At 35.8% G+C, this 19465-nt stretch overlaps 1 protein-coding gene across 1 annotated transcript; it reads right to left on the reverse strand.

Moving 5' to 3' along the window:
* Nucleotides 1–10297: 10297 nt before the first annotated feature.
* LOC110792750 (V-type proton ATPase catalytic subunit A) lies at nucleotides 10298–17693 on the reverse strand. Its single transcript, XM_021997575.2, has 20 exons — nucleotides 17394–17693; nucleotides 16588–16714; nucleotides 16215–16270; nucleotides 16065–16121; nucleotides 15819–15930; nucleotides 15673–15710; nucleotides 15466–15567; nucleotides 15264–15320; nucleotides 15023–15094; nucleotides 14798–14899; nucleotides 14634–14696; nucleotides 14423–14555; nucleotides 14117–14223; nucleotides 13079–13273; nucleotides 12346–12432; nucleotides 12137–12241; nucleotides 11540–11637; nucleotides 11377–11455; nucleotides 10954–11042; nucleotides 10298–10847 (listed from the first exon to the last, which is right to left on the reverse strand). Exons 1-20 carry the CDS (start codon nucleotides 17469–17471, stop codon nucleotides 10733–10735), a joined length of 1872 nt encoding a protein of 623 aa, XP_021853267.1. The 5' UTR covers nucleotides 17472–17693; the 3' UTR covers nucleotides 10298–10732.
* Between the last annotated feature and the right edge of the window lie 1772 nt (nucleotides 17694–19465).

A 19465-nucleotide genomic window follows, 5' to 3' on the forward strand; every position in this document is an offset into this window, starting at 1 on the left:
GATTATTGGTGCCCTTGATTAATTGCTGCAAATGTTTACGTGATGCATAATGTGTTTTACTAACCAGCTATGTGGGCCATTCATGATAATGAATGGGTGAATGGTATATATTGTATATGTACTGTTTTGCAGGTTATGAAGTGACTAGTATGGCCCAAATAGGATAGAAAATATGGTATGCGTACCATTAATTTGAATGTAATTGGTCTAAAGTACCAGAGTTGTTTTTCAATTCAAATATGGTCTGCGTACCATCAAATAGTTGTAATTAGTTTTTAATTATAGCTTATCCTATTTGAAGAAAATGGTGCCTCCCACGGAGATTTTCAAGACGGACTTTGAATTAAAACTTCAAGATGAAGTCGGGCCATACTAGATCACATTTATCTTATGCATGTTTTAAGTTATTTATTGCTTTTAAATATGTCTTAAAATGCATGAGATCAAAAGCTTGATTATGTTGCATGATTAAGGATTTTAGTTCACTTAAAATCTAACCAACATAGTAAGAGCCTTAAGTTCCAAACTTAAAAATTGAGTTAAAAGGTGCCATGCCAAAATATACACTTGCTTGGATATCCTTTACATCAATCCAGTAATAGTTTTCGCTCAGCGAGGTGTTACTTATTGGTCCTAAAGGGGCAAGGTACACAAATAATTGTGAGTACATGTTAGTTTTGGTGAAACTCAACGATATAAGTAAGGAGTCCTTTTATGTCGTGGCAAAATCGATAGGTTTACCTAATAAGTTCTTAGACGTACCTATCAACCAAGAGTAGTTTCTAGACTATTAGCAAAAAGGCTTTTGCTTACCTAAGATGTTTTAGGATTAAGTCGACAAACTGTGCTTAGTTCTTCAATGATTTTAGGATCTTGGAATCATTTTATTCACACCTGCCGGAACAATAAATTCGAATAAAATGTAATAACTTGTTTGAATTGCATGATTGCTTTAATTTTCAAGTTATTATTCATGATAAATGTTTAGACTTTGCATGCTTCAATGTATGTTTTAATTATTGTTTATAATTAAAAATCTTGCACTGCGGTAAATCCTTTTAGAAAGGTAACAGTAAATTTCCTCTATTGGTAGTGAATCCAAGAACGATTCACGGAAATGAGAGAAAATGAGCAATTTAAAATGTACGTTTCTTATAGCGACTTTTATGGTTGTTTTCGAGTATCAAAATCGAATGGCAAACCAATTGGTGCTTGTGAATTCAAAATACACTGTAGTTTTGAGATCATAAAGCATTGAGCTTAAACGCTCAGCTTTACCAATGGTTAACAACCTAAACATCTTTGTCCATTTAATTCTCGAATGAGTCTAGTCCCTAGACATTCGAATAGATCGATGCTTAGAGAACTTTAGAAGCTTCTGGTAAGATCATCTAGTTGAAACAAAATATTCAACATAAATTAAAATGGTAAAGAACCTTGTTGGTGACATTGGACATGTCTAACAAAGTATAAAAGTCAACACTAAAGAATTCAATTCTTAAGACTATAAGAAAGGGTACAAGAAATAGGAAAACGAGGAACAAATGAAAGGAATTTACGATTCCGTTTCTACCTATAAATTTATGTTTAAAGAGAAGTGACCTAGCAATCAAACTTCCTTGGTATCATATACCGCTTGAGGTTCTTACTTCGGTAATAACTCAAACAATGGAAGCTAGGATACACTAATGACCTACAAGTGGGAAATGAAGCATGGCAATGCTACATTAGTTGTAGGGTCATCTAGTTTGTTTTAAGTCCTTTCAAAGGCTGGAACTAAATGGCTATTTTGTTCCATAATCAGCATACCTAAATTTCTGCTTCAAACACAGAAAGACTCACATTCAGAAGAACAAAAACAATGTTTGTTTGTTTGTTTATTTGAATAAAATGGTCATTTACGGGATGAGTCAATATGCTTAATTAAAACAAACAACTCTTTAACAATAAAAACTTTACTAGGTTCAAATCAAACCCTTGATTTGAGTTCCATTAATCTTTGGCATTGTTGCTTAGACCATATCAACAAGTTAACATTCACAAACTCTATTTTAATGGACTTTTGAAAGTTGGTTGATTTCTAGATCAACTTAAGACAAGCTAGTCTTACTTGTTGAAAGTAATAAAGAATATGAACTATTGTTAGAACGCCTAGACGATAGAGTTCAAAGCTAAAGAAAGGTTTTATGACTTTATTATTTCACATGGATTTGAGTGAATATAGGTTTATTTACTCAAATGTGATATAAGTTGAATCTGTTTGGCTAGTTCAAAGATTCAGAAGTATAAAATCCACTTGGCAAGAAATCATAAAGATCTAGGTTAGATCATGTTGAAGATTACTTGGGACCAAATATGATCATCAATGATTGTGTGTTGTAATTTCACAATCTAGCTCCATAAGATATGGCATATCTACGTTGGAATAATCGAAGTCAATTAGTACTTGATTCAATCAATGATGAATCATAAAGACTTTTCCTATAATTTCTAAAACAAAATGCTCAACTACCACCAAACTAAACCAAATTCGTCAAAGCTATTGAAAAGTAATTTCAGAATAACTTTTCATAAAATATATCTAAAGAGTTCCTAAACTCAGTGGGAGCTTAGTGTTTGTTATTCAACAAACTAAGGCCCCAAGTATAGATATATGTTTCATTGTGATTTATTCAAATGAGACACAAGGGTATTGTTTCTACCACGAATTTTTGAGAACATAATGTTTGTTTGCTCGAAATAATGTCCTTTTGGAGATTCGTTTCCAAAATGACAAGTGGGAGAAAATAGACCTTGAAAGTCTTCGAGGCGAACAACAAACATAAACGGACATTCCGGAGGCTTTTTCGAAGTGCTTTAGAAAATCCGAACACGTATTCTTTAAGGACTTTAGAAGTGGATTTTAAAGAATAGACATCTCTTAGAAGACTTTACAAGTGCTTCAAGGAGAACAGAATATTCAAAGGACTTTTAAGTGGCTATTGATATTCTGTTGTTTGATGTTCTATATCCTTGTAGGCATAGAGTTCAAGTCACTGAAACTATGAGATTCTTCTATTGGATAGTGAAGAAACATGGAGTTCAGGTCACTAAAGCTATGCGATTCTTCTATTAGATAGTGAAGAAACCTACAACTTGCAGTCAAACTATTATCATATAGATTAATGAGTTTATAACCTGTGAGAAAGCTATGACGAAACCCAGATTCCCTAAAATGGTTAGAGGCCATATATAGACTCAAATGTTTTAGATGGTTAAAGGCCATAAAACATAACCAATGTTTTGATGACAAAATTGAAATTTTGTTGATTTGCAAGAATAGTTTCACACCTATTGGTTGCAAGTTTGTTTTAAGGATAAAAACCATCAAACATGAAATTGTGTTCACACACAAAACTAGATTAGTTGCTAAAGGTTACAAGCAAATTCACGGCGTGGATTGTGTTGAAACCTCATGCATAATCGTAATGCTCAAGTATATAACTCAAGCAATGATTGCATATTGGTACATATGACAATTGGATGACAAAACGTATTCCTCAATCAAATGTTGGAAGAAAACTATGTACATGGCATGTCATAGGATTTGTGGATCCAAATAAATGCTTGAAAAGGAATGCTAACTTATGAAATCTAAGTACAGATTTAAGCAAGCAATTGGGAATTGGAACTGTATTTTAGTGAAGCTAATAAGAATTTTAGTTTCATAAAATATACATGATTCTTATAGATATATAAGAAGTTTAGTGGGAGTACGTAAAACTTATTTGGTCCTATGTGTATCACACATATCTCTCCATTGTGAAATAACATTCAAATGCTAATGACTTAGGTTTGAAATTATTCATCAATGATGGACCAAGGCGAAACTTAGTACATACTGGGTATTAAGATCTATTTACAAAGATCTTATGATATTGTTTAGTAATGGCATTTACTAAATCAAACACGAAAGACTCCATTGGAGATATTCGATCCATATGAATAAATCTAAGTAATGAATGTTTGAACTATGTATAAGAATTTACTAAGTTAAAACATCAAAGGATCTAAATGAGATTCTTAACCTATATTATATGTCAAAGAATTTAGCTGGATTCAGTATCTACTGAAATTGAATGAGCTAAAGTTACATTGAGAATTATTCTGCAAAAGAATTTATCATATATAATATAATATGAGGATCGCCAAAAACGTATCGTATGACTTTAGGCATGACGAACATATACCAATCTCTATTGATCTAAGTGAAGATCAACTAGATTGAGATCAAGAATACTTATGGTACTTGAAAAGGTACATAGGAATAGTTCTTGATTCAAGGAAATAAAGATGTGCTAAATATTGATGCTACACGCATAAACACTGGCAAAGGATCAAGCAAGACCCTTTGGAGTTAACCATTGACAAGGACGAGCTAAAGAGCATCGTGTTTTGAAATGGCAACATGGATTGAAGACCATGAGTTGTTGCGTGGGAAATTAAAATAATAATTTCTATGTTCTAAGATATAGTTGGAGAGTCTTCCACATATCTGTGAACTGCTTGGATAAGTAGATCCAAACAAAGCATCACTAGCAACCTAAATAGTTGAAGTAAAAGTAATTATTGCCTAAGAAGCAATAAAACAAAGTTGTTTATATTAATGAGTTCTTCATTGAACTTGGGTGGATCACATGTCTGCTAACTTGATGGTTCTTCATTGCAAAATGCGTAGAACCACTATCGAAGTAAGAAAGACTAGATCACATAATAAACAAACTCAAAAGATCTTATCATCATATCTCGAAGAACATTCGATGAAAAGGATATTAAGATTGGCAAAGCATGATAACTAAACCTATGCAACAAGTGAGAAGCAACACTCACGTTGTAGCACTGGAAATCAAGCATAGCTTTGAATTCCATGAAATGTTTTAAAGATGGGTTAGAGGCCCATGGTTGTAAAACAATGGGGTTGAACATTTATCATATATGAAATGTATTTTCATATTCCATTTAATCTTGGTTTAGTATTAAATGATGAGTCCCTTCAATTTGACGATATATTCAAGATAGACTTCAGGACCAGTCCTGTGACTAAGAAATGTCTATCAAGTGAACTTGAATGTCAAAGGTTGAAAATGGTCCCTACTCGGAGTTTTCTATAAAATTGGACGCATAGAAAACGTTAGACGATTAGAATGCAAGATGACTAGTAGTTCTGTTTCTTGAACTATGTGGACACGGCAATGTCATAATCATTTGCATAGATACTTACTTTGGGAAGACTAGTATCGGACAAGACCTATGAAACTTTACTGTAAGAGATGAAAATCTGTCATAAGTAAATTTCATTAAAATTATTAGACACTAAATCCTCAATACCTGAGTGATTTGAGATTACTTGTTTGAGAACTGGTTGCTTTGACGTTGACCAACCGTCGCACCGTAAAAGGAGGCTATAAAGGCAACGCTCAGGTAATCACCTATCAAACGAAGTCTAATCTCAAGATTGCAAGATTGGGATTGTCCTCCCATAAATCGGGGTGAGATGCTTAAAAGTTGTACAAGGCCACTCGGAGAGCTAGAAACTGTGAAATGCATGGCCGTGCTCGGATGAATCATAGGCTATGATTATCTGTTTATTTGATCAGTTGAACTCTGAAACCGAGAAACACCTCTGGACATAATAAGGATGACAACTCTTACCTTATGTTCAAGAGCAAGCATCGAGCGACAAAGGAATTAGGAAATGCACACTTGTCCCTAAGGACAAGTGGGAGACTGAAGGAAATAATGCCCTTGGTCCAAGTATGCATTCAATGTTAAGTCTAATAAATGCGGTTCAGTATTAATTAACAAGTTAATAATTCAGTGAGATCAAGTGAGCTGAATGCCTAGCTAGAGGCCGCTTCAATTCAAGTGGAATTAATGATATTAATCCACAGCTTACTCTTGACTGAACCCGTAGGGTCACACAAATAGTACGTAAACGGATCAAGTATTTAATGGCATTAAATACTCCATCTATGGATATTCGGAATCGACGGATCTTGGTTTCAGTGGGAGCTGAGGTCGTCACAGGCAAGAAATGAATACTCCGGAAACGATGATATTGCCGGAAACGGAAATATGGATCGTATCGGAAATATAAATATTATCCAAGTCGTAGATGTTGCCGGAAACGGAAACATGGTACGTATCGGAAAATATTATCGGAAATGGAAATATTGCCGGAATCGGAAATATTGCCGGAAACGGAAATATTGTCAGAATCGGAAATATTATCGGAATCGGAAAATAATTCCGGAAACGGAAATATTAAATATTTGTTCGAAACGGAAATTGATTCCGGAATCGGAAATATTGAATATTGTTCGTATCGGAAATGAATTCCGGAATCGGGAAATTAATCGGAAGCGTATCGTACGAATTAGCATCGGACGAGGCCTACCAGACGAAGGCCCAGCACGAAGCCGGGCCATCGCCCAGCAAGCCAGCGCGCCACAAACGCACCAGCCAAGGCTGCGCCAGGCCCACCGCAAGGCAGGCCCAGCGCGCGCCAAGGCTACGGCAGCGTGTGGGCTTGCGACAGTGGGCTGCGAGCTCGCGGGCTGCGCGCGCGCGCATGGCGCCCCTCGTGGGCTGCTGTACGTGCGTGTGTGTTTGTGTGCTACTCGAATCCTAAAGCTACCGGGATTTGTCATATGATTAAATCTAATCCTAAAAGATTTAGTTTATTTAATTAGAGTCCTAGTAGGATTATAATTAAATAAATTAGTATCCTAATAGGATTCCAAATCCTTTTCCATAACTCTATAAATAGGTGCCTAGGGTCACATATTTACATCGAGCATTCAAGTATTCAAAGTGAGTTTTTGAGAGCAAAATTCAGTCATACAATTGCCTATAAAGTGCCGAAAATTCTAAGTACCTTAAGGGCGATTCTAGTTGGTCAATCTTAAGGCGGATCTGGACGTGCTGTGGACTATCTACGGAGGGACGACACTTGGAGTCCTAAAGACTTGTTCTTGTTCGGTTCGGGCGTAGCTAGGGAGGGCACGCAACAAAGAGTATACATCTAAACTATGCTAAATGATTATGTGTAAATAATATGTTTTCCTGGCTTTATGGTTTTTCCGCATGATTCATGAATTGTCATATGTATCATAACCTAACACTGTGGACTATCTACAGATGGACGACACTTGGAGTCCTAAAGACTTGTTCTTGTTCGGTTCGGGCGCAGCTAGGGAGGGCACGCTACAAAGTGTATGCATCTGAATTATGCTAAATGATTATGTGTAAATAATATGTTTCCTGGCTTTATGGTTTTTCCGCATGATTTATGTTTATTCATATGTATCATAACCTAACACACCCCACCTTCCACCCACCAAAATGACATGGTCCCCACTTTTTTAATTATTAAAATATCTATCCAACCCCACTTGCTTTATTATTTTATTTCATTCAATTCTTCTCCTTAATATACGTTTCCGGCCAAGCGTATCTCTTAAATAAATACGGAGGGAGTAGTACATTGTGCAAAAATATCCTATCCGTTTGATCTGATCTGAAAATCTAATGATCCGATGCGAAAATTTGGATATCTGATCCGTCTTTAAGATTCCGGATATTTCGGATTAGACATCCGAAAAAATTTCGGATTTTCAGATCGGACTTGGATCACTATTTTTTTCATTTCGGATATCCAAAATATCCAAAATATTTTAATATTTAAAAAAAATTAGAAAATTCCGATAATCCGATCCAAATTTTCGGATATCCTATCCTATTTTAAGGTTTCGGATATTTCGGATTGGATATCCGAAAAAATTTAGTTTAAAACGTGATTATTTTTTATTTTTCTAAAAGTTCGGATAGTTTTCGAGTTGTTCGGATTCGATATCCGAAATTGAACACCCCTATTATGAAATACAACCTTTGAAGAGTTGTACTTTGTCACTTTGTAGTTAAAATTAGAAAAAAAATCGTGTGTCCTTTTTTTAGTAGACATATCTCTTTTATTACATTTTTTTTTGTGCCGTACCACCCAGTTCACTAAGGGGAATGTTTGGATTGAGAGTAATGCATTAAGGGGTTTATAAAAGTCAAACTAAAAAAAAAGGTAATTGATGAGGGGATGAAGTGGTGGCAAATAGAACAAGCTAGTGTTGGCAAGAAGAAAATAAAAGAAAATGGGGAACAAATACCCTCATTATGGGGGGAATAGTTACCCACCATCCCACTAGGGTGATTATTAGTTTATTACCCTCATTTTGGGGTAATAACTTCCCCTTCCTCCCTTCTCCTCACAACACCACTACTGCCACAACTTCTCATCACAATACCACCACACCATCCTCCTTGCAACCTCCTCAATTTTTCCTTCATTGTGTTTTTATTAAGGTGGTTTGGCTTTTATTACCCCCATAATCAATTACACCCAATCCAAGCATGCCCTAAGGCATGCTTGGATTGAAGGTAATGTATTAAAGGGGTAATAAAAGTCAAACTAAGATAATTGAAGGGGATGATGAGGGGATGAAGTGGTGGCAAAGGGAACAAGCTAGTATTGGCAAGAAGAAAATTAAAGGGAAGGGGGAACAAATACCCTCATCATTGGGGGAATAGTTACCCACCATCCCACTAGGGTGATTATTACCCTCATTTGGGGGGTAATTACTTCCCCCCTTCCTCCCTTCTCCTCACAACACCACCACTATCACAACTTCTCATCACAATACCACCACACCAACCTCCTTGCAACCACCTCAATTCACCTTCATTGTCCTTTTATTATGGTGGTTTGACTTTTATTACCCCCATAATTCATTACACTCAATCCAAGCGTGCACTTAGGGTAATCCGCATTCGGGGAGAGTTCTGAGTGGATATGTTCCAATCCCCTCCCAATTGTTGTTGCGGGAGATCGAACATCAGGTCCTCCCTACCAAGTTCAACCTTAATCACCACTTGGTTCTTTTATTACATTTATCAATACAATATTTTAATTATTTATATCTTTAATTGTTAAAATTCAAATTTATAAAAAGCTGATAATATAAATCTATACAATGAGACGACTATAATCGGTGGCGGATCCAAGAATTCGGAATAGGGTGAACATACTTATTAAAATATTATGAGTATTTCATACGTTAAGAAAACAAAATAAGAAAACAAGGAAATCAAATATTTTAGGGCAAAATTTGAAGAACGGAGCCAAAATGGCAATTGGTGTTAGGCATGAGGATAAAACACATGATCATACACATTTAAACAAAGCTTTAAAAATATCTCCAATTACCACCAAGCTAAAATGACAAATTAGGGTTAGACATGAGGATATAACCCATGACCATTCACGTCTACATAAAGCTTTAAAAACATCTCCAGTTACCACCAAGCTACAACTCTATTTATGTTATTAAATCATAGAAAACTATTTTAAAGAGGGTACGCAATTGAGACCCGCCCCTGTTTATAACAAGACCTCATACAGTATCGCTATTTTTTTTTTCTCAAGTACTGTATAAATCATACAATTGATAGTGAAATTAGGTTATATAAATAGTGTCAAAAGTCAAATTGTGTCTACTAGAAAAGTCACCCATTAAAATTCTAACCCTACCTCAAATTTTGCCAACGGAAACTGAAAGTAATGTCATTATTCATTATCATTTATCAACCATTATTAATGCAATTAATTAAATACTTTAAAAAAAAAAAAAAGTTCATGTTTTCGAAAGTCATTTAACTTTTTTTTGTATTTGTTCTTATTAAATCATTTAACGACATTAACAATGAGTTTTTTTTTTTGTTTTTTTTATTTTTACATAAGCTTAAATTTGCATAGAACTTAAAAACATGATTACAACCTATAACTAAAAGCTACCAAAACATTACACTGGGCTTTAGTAGCTATTCATAATGACATCAAGGGATTCTAGTTTTAAAAGTTAGTTAACTTTTCGGCAAGGATGCACGTACCCGACAACAATTTGAATTTAACTGTGTCTAAAACGTGCTGGGCACGCAACACTCCAAAACACGTTTCCAGGTTTACCACCCTATGGTACTAACCTTTGATTCTCGTTTTTCCGTACTCTTTGAGATTGTATCATTCATTAATCATTATTAGTTATATTGAAGGGATAATTTTTATTTTTATCGCTAAAAAATAATAAACTTTTGTATTATATGCATTTTGAGGTAACCTTAATTAAGAGTTTGTGGAAAAAGAGAAACGAATTGATGCCTGTAGTTTGCACAGTAATGAATGATATGTAGTACTAATATAGAAGTACTATTAAAAACCAAAGTACTCAGCTGCTGAAAATAAATGCTTCAACCAATAATACAGATGTGGTTTCCAGTTCAACTTGAGGAAATAAATTAAGAATACAAAAAGCAATCCCTACTCCTACTAAATCACAGGGTTCTCAGCCTCATAATTTCATATCAACTCATGAAAAGAACTTATTTTTAACCCTCAAATGTAAAGGGGACCTTATTCTCTATACCGGAAACAATAAATAAAGTCATCAACATTGTAACACTACATTCCAGACAAGCCTCAAAAAAGGGAAAAAATACAAAGGCCCAAAAAGGGCTGCAAAGCAAGCAAGGCTGTCTGTAAAAGTGTTATTGCGTTTCTTGTACAATGAGAAAAGCAACAACTTCAACCCTAACAGGATTTTACTTGTTGCTCAACAGATAGATATTAACCCAACATGCAAGCTAATCATCGAGTTTCATCCTCAAGATTGCGGAAAGCAGCACTCAAATCCTCGTACAACTTCTTGAATTTGGCAACTAGGGTATCCTCTCCGTCCGCTGGGTCCTCGAATTTTTGTGACCTGTAGTATGTCAAAGATAATTGCATTACATTACATTACAAGATGCTCATTCAAGAGAATGTTAATTACTCAAACACTCAAGATTAGCTGTACTCAGTCCACTTACACTAAACGGTAGAAGAGGTCTCCAAGACGAAGCTTGATCAAGCTGTAGGTAATCTTTTGACCATCAGAACCAGCACCGCGTTCCACAGCCTAAAATCAGACGATCAAAGCATAACACCATAAGCAAACATTGAGCCATTAAAACCCATTCTTTCTGTTGCCAATACATTTTAGCATCTACTCTATTACAATGCCTTGTTTGAGATTACATGAAAATCCAGCAAATATAGAATAATTTTAAGCATTATGGCAAATGGAATAGAATAGTTATCGCTTCAAGTGGTACCAGTATAAAGGTGAAATACACAATCTTCATGTTCCCACCTTTACCTTAAGTTTAGCATACTTGGAAACACACCTTTACATGTCACTGGGATTATGATAACATAAAAGACCAGAGTAAATGAATAGGAACGAAAAGTACCTGATTGGCCAAATTGTAGAAATGGATAATGTTACGCATCATCCAGACTGATTTGTAGAATGGGCAATATTTGTCATAACTGTTACCACAAGAACAAAAACAATTCATACATGTTGAATCATTACAATGAAATAAGAGTCCATGCATATTTGGAGAAGCTTACGGGGTAAATGCATTTTGCGCCAAGTAATCTTCCCTCAACAGCTTTGCAGTGTCTAAAGTAATTTTATCTGTCTCGGCCAAAGCGTCTTTCCCGACAAGCTGCAACCATAGACAAATTATTGGTCAAATAAAATAGCTGACATAAGTGTTACTGCAAGTCTGCAGAGTTGTAGTATCACACACATAAAAGTGAAAAGATATTCAAAGCATGATCAATAATCACAGCTCTCTATAATACTACTTCCTCCTTTCTTTTTTACTCGCAGCGCTTTGACTTTTGCACTATTCACATACTCTACTTTGACTATCTTTAATGATTTATAATTGAGGAAAAATATAGCCATGTGGGGTCTTGTTAGATATTCTCGATGTATGCTTTCAAAATATAAACTTTTATAATTTTTATTTATTGAAAATTAGAGGTATTGGTGATTGAAATAATGCATTTGCTATAGTGAAAAGAGAAACTTTGCAAGTAAAAAAGAAGTGAGGAAGTATTTTACAATAATAACTTCGCATAAAATTTGCAATTTAGATCTAATCACTTCAGTAACCTTTAAAACCCAGGAAGACTAAGAACACTAAAATCAATGCATACCTGGACAATTTCATTGAGATCATCTTCTCTCTGAAGCACCTCACGGGCCTTGGTCCTGATATCAATGAACTCAGAGTCGAATTTGTCATAAAATGATTCCAAAGCCTGCAAAAGTAAAAAAAATTCTGCTAAGCAAAAAGCAGAATAGTTGTAACAAGTAGACATTATAACACAAATGGCTAGTAAATAACAAAAGTTGAATTACGCACTGTTGAGTACTTCGAGTAAGAAATAAGCCAGTTGACAGAGGGGAAATGCTTCCTCTGGGCCAGTTTTTTATCCAACCCCCAGAAAACCTGAAAAGCAAGAAAGTATCTTCAGAAAAGCTATCGTGAAATATTGTTGCATTCACAAAAGACAGCACATAAATCAACCCCCAGACACAAATAACTAGTTACTAGTCCCATATTTAGTGTCCACCACTACAGAGGAACTTGTCAACAAAACAGTATGTACACCACCATTATAAAAGACGTCGGTACAAAAGAAATCAAGTACTCCTTGCCAGAACTGGAAAGAATGTGGAGGAGAGGGCACATAGTTGCTCAGGGAAGGGCATCCAACCTGATCCTAAAGATCATTCAACATAGGCTCGTATGTGCTTGAAGATGGAAAATAATACAAGTAATAAACATACAAACTTCGAACCTGTATCTCTCGTCTTCTAATAGAAGTCAACGGGTGTAACTTAGGGATAGCAATTAGTATCCAAATAAGCAATTAATTATCTTTCCAAACATAAACCTCCACCTCTCAGGCTCTCACTCTCTTGATTTTTGTCATCCTTCATCAATGAAGGAAATGTGATGGTTAAATTCTTATTCATAAGGAAGTCGGCAGGTTTTTTCAGAGAAAGAATATGAACTAACACCTGTGGTCCTGATTTACATCAATGTCAGCAATGAAATTTCATAGAAGATCGAAAATTTAAAGACATCCTACCTGTACAATACTCAGTGTTGCAGATGTAACAGGATCAGAGAAATCTCCTCCGGGGGGAGAAACAGCACCAACAATTGTTACACTGCCAGTACGCTCTGGACCACCAAGACATTTAACTTTACCAGCACGTTCATAGAACGAAGCTAATCGAGCAGCCAAATAAGCAGGATATCCACTATCAGCAGGCATTTCCGCCTGTGTAGAATGATACAATATCACGTGTTACAATCTCACATCAGCTGTCAATATATATTATATACATACTAGCATTCGGTGCATGGGATGCGTGCGAAGATTTTAAAACATTTGGTATATATACAAGCAATGTTACAACATTTTAATAACTTTTTAAATTTGAAGGGTAATATCAATTTTTTACGTGGACACAAAAATGCTCAAGAGTTGGCTTATATACGAAGTATATAATATATGAGACAGAGCAAAGAATTTCAAAATGCAGCAGCCTAAGTACAACTAACAAACAAACTAATCTAACAGAAGATATAAGATGGCAGGACAACTCGCTATGACCTGAATAACTACGACTTTAGAGCATATGGCATACAGATGATGAGATGAACCTTAAATATGAAAATCTACAAAGCCAGAAACAGTCTAGAAACCAACATAACAAAACAAACGCTATCCCAAATTACCCATCATATAACTATATATGAGATCACTTAATGAAAAATATCATATATTGGCCGGCGAAAAAAAGTTTCCCGTTTCCATAATACAACGACAAGCAATTATGCAGTTGGTACATCAATTTAAGACTGGATGGCAAATAAACATTGCACAAGGGTATGCCCCGTTTATTCATCCTTTGCTCTTCAGCTTCACTATGCTTAAAAACATACCATGCATAAATGCTGCAGTATGAGACTTCTGTAGTATGGTAAAGCACCAGAGAGCACAATAGGGAACACAGGCAAATATATCTATGTACCTCCCATACAAGGCACTATATAGCATGCATAACAGACAAATACCAAGTACAAAATATACAAATGTAAAGTAATGTAGGATGATCACCAGTCGTCCGGAAATTTCACGCAAAGCTTCGGCCCATCGAGAAGTTGAATCTGCCATCATACTAACATTGTACCCCATATCTCTGTAGTATTCAGCGATTGTGATACCTAAGTTCAAGAAAATAGAAACTATCAATCACTGCAACAACAGCAAGGGAATTTCTAGTAAAAGGCAGAACCTCCATCAAAATCAGGTTTTAATAATCACAACACGGCAAAATTGTGAGCATGGAACAATTCCTAACATTGGATAGACTGTCAAAGAACTTGAGCCACAGAAACCATCATATAATATTTTAAACTGTACCTGTGTAAATGGATGCCTCACGTGCAGCCACTGGCATGTTAGAAGTATTTGCAACAAGTGTAGTACGTTTCATAACAGATTCTTCACGTCCATCAGGCAATGTCATTGTCAGTTGAGGAAAATCCATGAGAACCTGAATTGAAATTCAAAGTAACATTATTAACAAAGATGAAGCAATACTGAAGTAAATCTCATCAACTCAAAAACCTACCTCAGCCATTTCGTTTCCTCTCTCTCCACAGCCAACGTAAACCACAGCATCAGAGTTCGAGTACTGCAATCAACAGAAGGCATTTTAATAACTTTAGGCTTGCATGACAAATACTCAATTCCTACATGAAAATAGTCCAAAAGAAACAAATTATGAAAAGTTACCTTAGAAAGTGCTTGACTAATGACAGTTTTACCACATCCAAAAGCCCCAGGTATGGCACAAGTTCCACCCAGAACTGAGGGGAAAAGAGCATCAAGAACACGCTGTACAAAAATGTTCATGTCAGTAACACAGTAGCACCTTTAATCAAGCAGAAGCTAAAATGGAGGAGAAACCACTTCAACATGAAATGAAAGTGACAAATTGATGCAATTCGTAGTATGAACCTGCCCAGTCAGTAGAGGAGTGTCAGCAGCAAGTTTCGATGAAACAGGTCTTGGTGAACGGACGGGCCAAGACTGCAAACAAAGGTCAGTATAGATTAGGAGATCAATGGATAGCTAGGAATCAAGAATCTCGTAAAGCAATTTTATATAAAAAGAATAGAAGCTAGACTATGAGGCACCAATACTAATAAACCCAAGCAAATACTAATAAACCCAAGCAAAAGTAGAGTTTCTTTATCACCTGAAGCATGGTAAACTTCTTAACCACACCTTGAAACTCGAGTTCCAGGACAGTGTCCTGCATACAAAAACAAAGATCAAGGTTAGAAGAAAAAATAAATAAACTTCCAAGTAGTAAATCTGGTATCGATTATAATTCTCAGACCAAGCTTCAATCCAGATTCCAGAACATAAAGATGGGCGATGAAGATTTATGAACCAACCTCTATAGAGTATTGCCCTGGAGGTGCAATGTATGTTATCTTTCCCATATTGTCAGGCGGAAGAGCCACGCGATGCTGCAACAAACTGTTCTCTTCCACAAGCTGCAACCACAAGTTCCAGTTACAGAATTATACAAACCCAGCATAAAGAATTTGGAAGCTAGCGAAACACCAAGCAGGAGCAACACTAGGTAGCACACAACTTACAGCATATAAGTCTCCACCAGTCAAAAGGTCTCCTTCGCCTACAACAAACACCAATTCTCATTTAAGCTCTATAAAAGGACACCTCTATAAAGCAATGGTAAATGTACACGAATGAACTGGCAAGTCGTCAATAAACAATATATTACCTAATTTCTTAGGCTGGAATTCCCAAAGTGTGTCTTTATCCAGGGGTGGTACTGAAACACCACGTGGTATATAGACATCACCAGATCTTTTAGCAATAGTTTTCAGTGGTCTCTGCATAAATAAAAAATTACATAGCATGCATTGTCATTCAAGAGATTCGGAAAAACGTAGTGTCAACCAGTATAATTTCGCAAGCAAGGAGGAGAATATAATGGTTTTTAGAAGAAAAGCTCATAACTTCATACCTGAATACCATCAAAAATGTTCCCCAAAATTCCAGGTCCGAGCTCAACTGACAATGGCTAAATATAGGATGCAAAAGTCAGAAGCCAGTACTTAACTGAACATAGTGGAAGACATAACAGAGCATCAAATACACCAAGTGAGATGATTACCTTGTGAGTTCGAAGAACGGGATCGTTCACAGTCAAACCACCAGTTTCTTCATAAACTGAAATTCAGCCAATTACAGGTATTATGTAACCTTCTTTTTACCAAGGGTGTGGGAAAAAAAATTGACGAGGGTGTATTCTCATCTGATTTTTGTTCAAAATGAACTTACCTTTGTAGAGTTGAAATTATTTTGAATAAATCATACTTACTTTGTTAAATTTATTTTGCTGAAGTGAACTTATTTACACTGAACTTATATTTGCTCAAATTTATTTTCTAAACTGAGAAGAGCATTAGCATAAAACATTCTATTGGCCAAAAGAAGAATCCAAGCCAAACGAATAAATTTAACAAGAAAGCCAAAATTTTCAATACCTTGGATGGTGGCAGAATCTCCTTCTAACCGAATAATTTCCCCAATAAGATTGTCATGTCCAACACGAACCAATTCATACATAGCAGCACCACCCATTCCATCGGCGACAACGACGGGCCCTGATACCTGGAAACGATAGAATTAAGGCGTGAGAAACCTAAGCACTCGGCATTATCGTTATGAAGTTCACAAACGTATGATTCCTCCAATTAACATTCACAACATTATCAAGGCTTTACAGGCCCAGGCAAATTAGTCACAGATTAACATGATCATCATACCCAGTCATCATTTTGACCCAGGAAAAATCGATTATCACACGACGGTAAATCAAACTTAGCTGCTAAATCATGATTATCATACTGAAACCCAATGTCATCATAAACTAGAAAAGGTTTTAACTTTTTTTCATAAAAGTCCGCTTTTTTAAAAGGCTTCTTCTCACATAAGTTTAACTGCAATTACTCAAATATGACAATCTGAATATTCTGTGACTTTTTCTCCGAAATTCCAGAATCATACAATTGAGATCAAACTAATATGAACAATGTAAGATCATAATGTACCAAAAACAATCGATACATTCATCAAAGGATATCTATCAACTACGATTCAATTAAAAAAGTCAAATTCACAATCAAACAACCAAATTACCAAAAATCAACTAACAATCAAACACTAAAAACTGATCTAAAACAGCAAAATCAAGAACAAAACCACCGAAAACGAACCAATTGAGCTGTACTATAATGATAAAATTAGATCATCTAACGATAACAAAATCAACGAAAGTAAAATCACCCACCTTGCGAATGTATCCATACTCGGACTCCTTCTCAGAATCCTCGAATGTGGTCATGCGATCGCCATAAACGGATGGCATCTTGAAGAAGAAGAAGAAGAAGAAGAAGAAGAAGAGAGAATGATGAAAATTGGGAGATCTGGAAATCTAGGGTTCGTGGATTGAGATCGCGGATAATGATAAGCGATTCCCAGATATTAGATGTGAGAAACAGAGGAGAGAGAAAGATGGAGAAGGTGTCGTTTATTGAGTGATGGGGTGAAGGAGGAAGGAGGGTGATACGACAAAAGATGTGGTGTGGTGGAAGTGACAGACAAAGCCAAAGGTGATTAATATTTTAATTAATCTATAATTTCAGATTAATCACATTCAAAGAGTTTTAACTTTGATCTGTTTTCGTCCTTCAGTTTGCCACGTTCGTGTTTGGATGTTGTCAAAATTCTCAAAACTGTTGTTTTGGAAGTCTGTCCCGAACGATAACATGATACGGATCGGTTAAACACTTAGACGGGTTAATGTGGAAAGTTTTAATTTTAATTAGGGGTAGAGCTGTCAAAAATTAATTCGATCCGAGAAATCTACCTAAATCGACTTGTATTCATAAGGATTCGGACCCGATCCAAGATCCGAAATATTGTTAAAACATGAAATTTGTAACCAGACCGTATCAATCAGTTAAAATCGACGATCAATTTCGACTTACTACTGCATGACCCGGCACCCGAAAGAAATATAACCAACATAACTGACCCGACCGGACAATGACCCAAACCCGATGTCAACCCGTAACCGATTATAACTCGATAAAACTTGTTTTGACCCGACCCTTGACAACCTGTTACCTGATTTTACCCGACCTGTTGACAACCCGACTTGTCATTGACCTAACTAAATAGTAATTTTAAAAATATTATTTTTATAATTACCTAATCTAAAACACCCGATGACTTGGTTTTACAAAATTCAAATCTAAAACAAATGAATCATTAATTTTTATATATAAGAAAAAGTAATTACATGTTAAAAACTTGGCTAGACCTGATAGTTATTAGACCCGGTCTTAACTCGTCCGAGGGTGAACCCGACCTGAATTTTAACTGACCCAACAATTATTCGATCCGAACTTGACCGAACCCAAAATTAACTGATACAAGTCCGACTCAAACTTGAGTCGATAAGACCCGGACCCAAAATTGTACACGACCAGAATAAGACCCGACCGAAACCCGACCTATACCCCAAATGAAAAATAACCCGACAAAAATCGACCTGAACCCGAACTGAACCGGGGTGATAAAGTAACTCGACACAACCCGACCGGATCATGACCTGAGACCCAAGATGACCAAACTCGAACCCCACTCGAGTAACCGTTTTGACAACTCTAACTAGGGGTGAGAAAAAAGTTATGGTACCCTGATCCGGTTGTGTAGATTCCGGTTCCGGATAATAAAATTGGGAGCATGTTGCAACAAGTTTCGTTTCTCAATTTTTCGAAAGGGTATCATGTTGGGTACCAACTACCATGTACACACAAATTCTAATATGAAATACCCAAAATAAGGTATCATGCCATACAAAAATGCTTCATATGACGAAAGTATAAAACAATCCAAGATAATTTTTAGAAATATATATATAGAATAATACGTTTATCCCAAACTATAAAACAATCAAAGCACAGCCCATAAAATAGTTTTTTAACAATAAATTAACAATAATTTATTTAAATTTTTAAAATGACAGGTACCCTGAACCAGAAGAAGTTTCAGTTTCAATTCTTATTTTTAGGACCCTGTTGCACAGGTTTCATTTCTCATTTTCAGGACCCTGTGCAACAGGTTTCAGTTCTCATTTGCACGAACCTGTTGCAACAAGTTCTTTTTCAGGTTTCTGAAATTTTGACAGGGTACCTTGTTGTGCTCACCCCTAATTTTAACGTGGTTACTTAAATTGATTAGACCTTGTCAAGTTTTGGGTCGGATATTGGCAAAAAATAATAAAACATAGCCCAAGTCCGGCCAAAACATCAGGCCAAAAATTGTAGACCATAATCCATTATTTCTGACATAAAC

Source organism: Spinacia oleracea, chromosome 1 (genome assembly GCF_020520425.1).
Source record: "Spinacia oleracea cultivar Varoflay chromosome 1, BTI_SOV_V1, whole genome shotgun sequence".
Lineage (NCBI taxonomy): Eukaryota > Viridiplantae > Streptophyta > Magnoliopsida > Caryophyllales > Amaranthaceae > Spinacia > Spinacia oleracea.

Bases quoted from the DNA above. Each gene is read 5' to 3' on its own strand.
- LOC110792750 (XM_021997575.2), bottom strand. From the start codon at position 17,471: ATGCCATCCGTTTATGGCGATCGCATGACCACATTCGAGGATTCTGAG. The intron at 15,931-16,064 runs GTATGAAGTTAT...TTATTTATGCAG, and splicing joins ACATTTTTGATGGTATTCAG to AGACCACTGAAAACTATTGC. The intron at 15,095-15,263 runs GTGATAAAGAAA...CTTTGTTTGCAG, and splicing joins AGAAGTTTACCATGCTTCAG to TCTTGGCCCGTCCGTTCACC.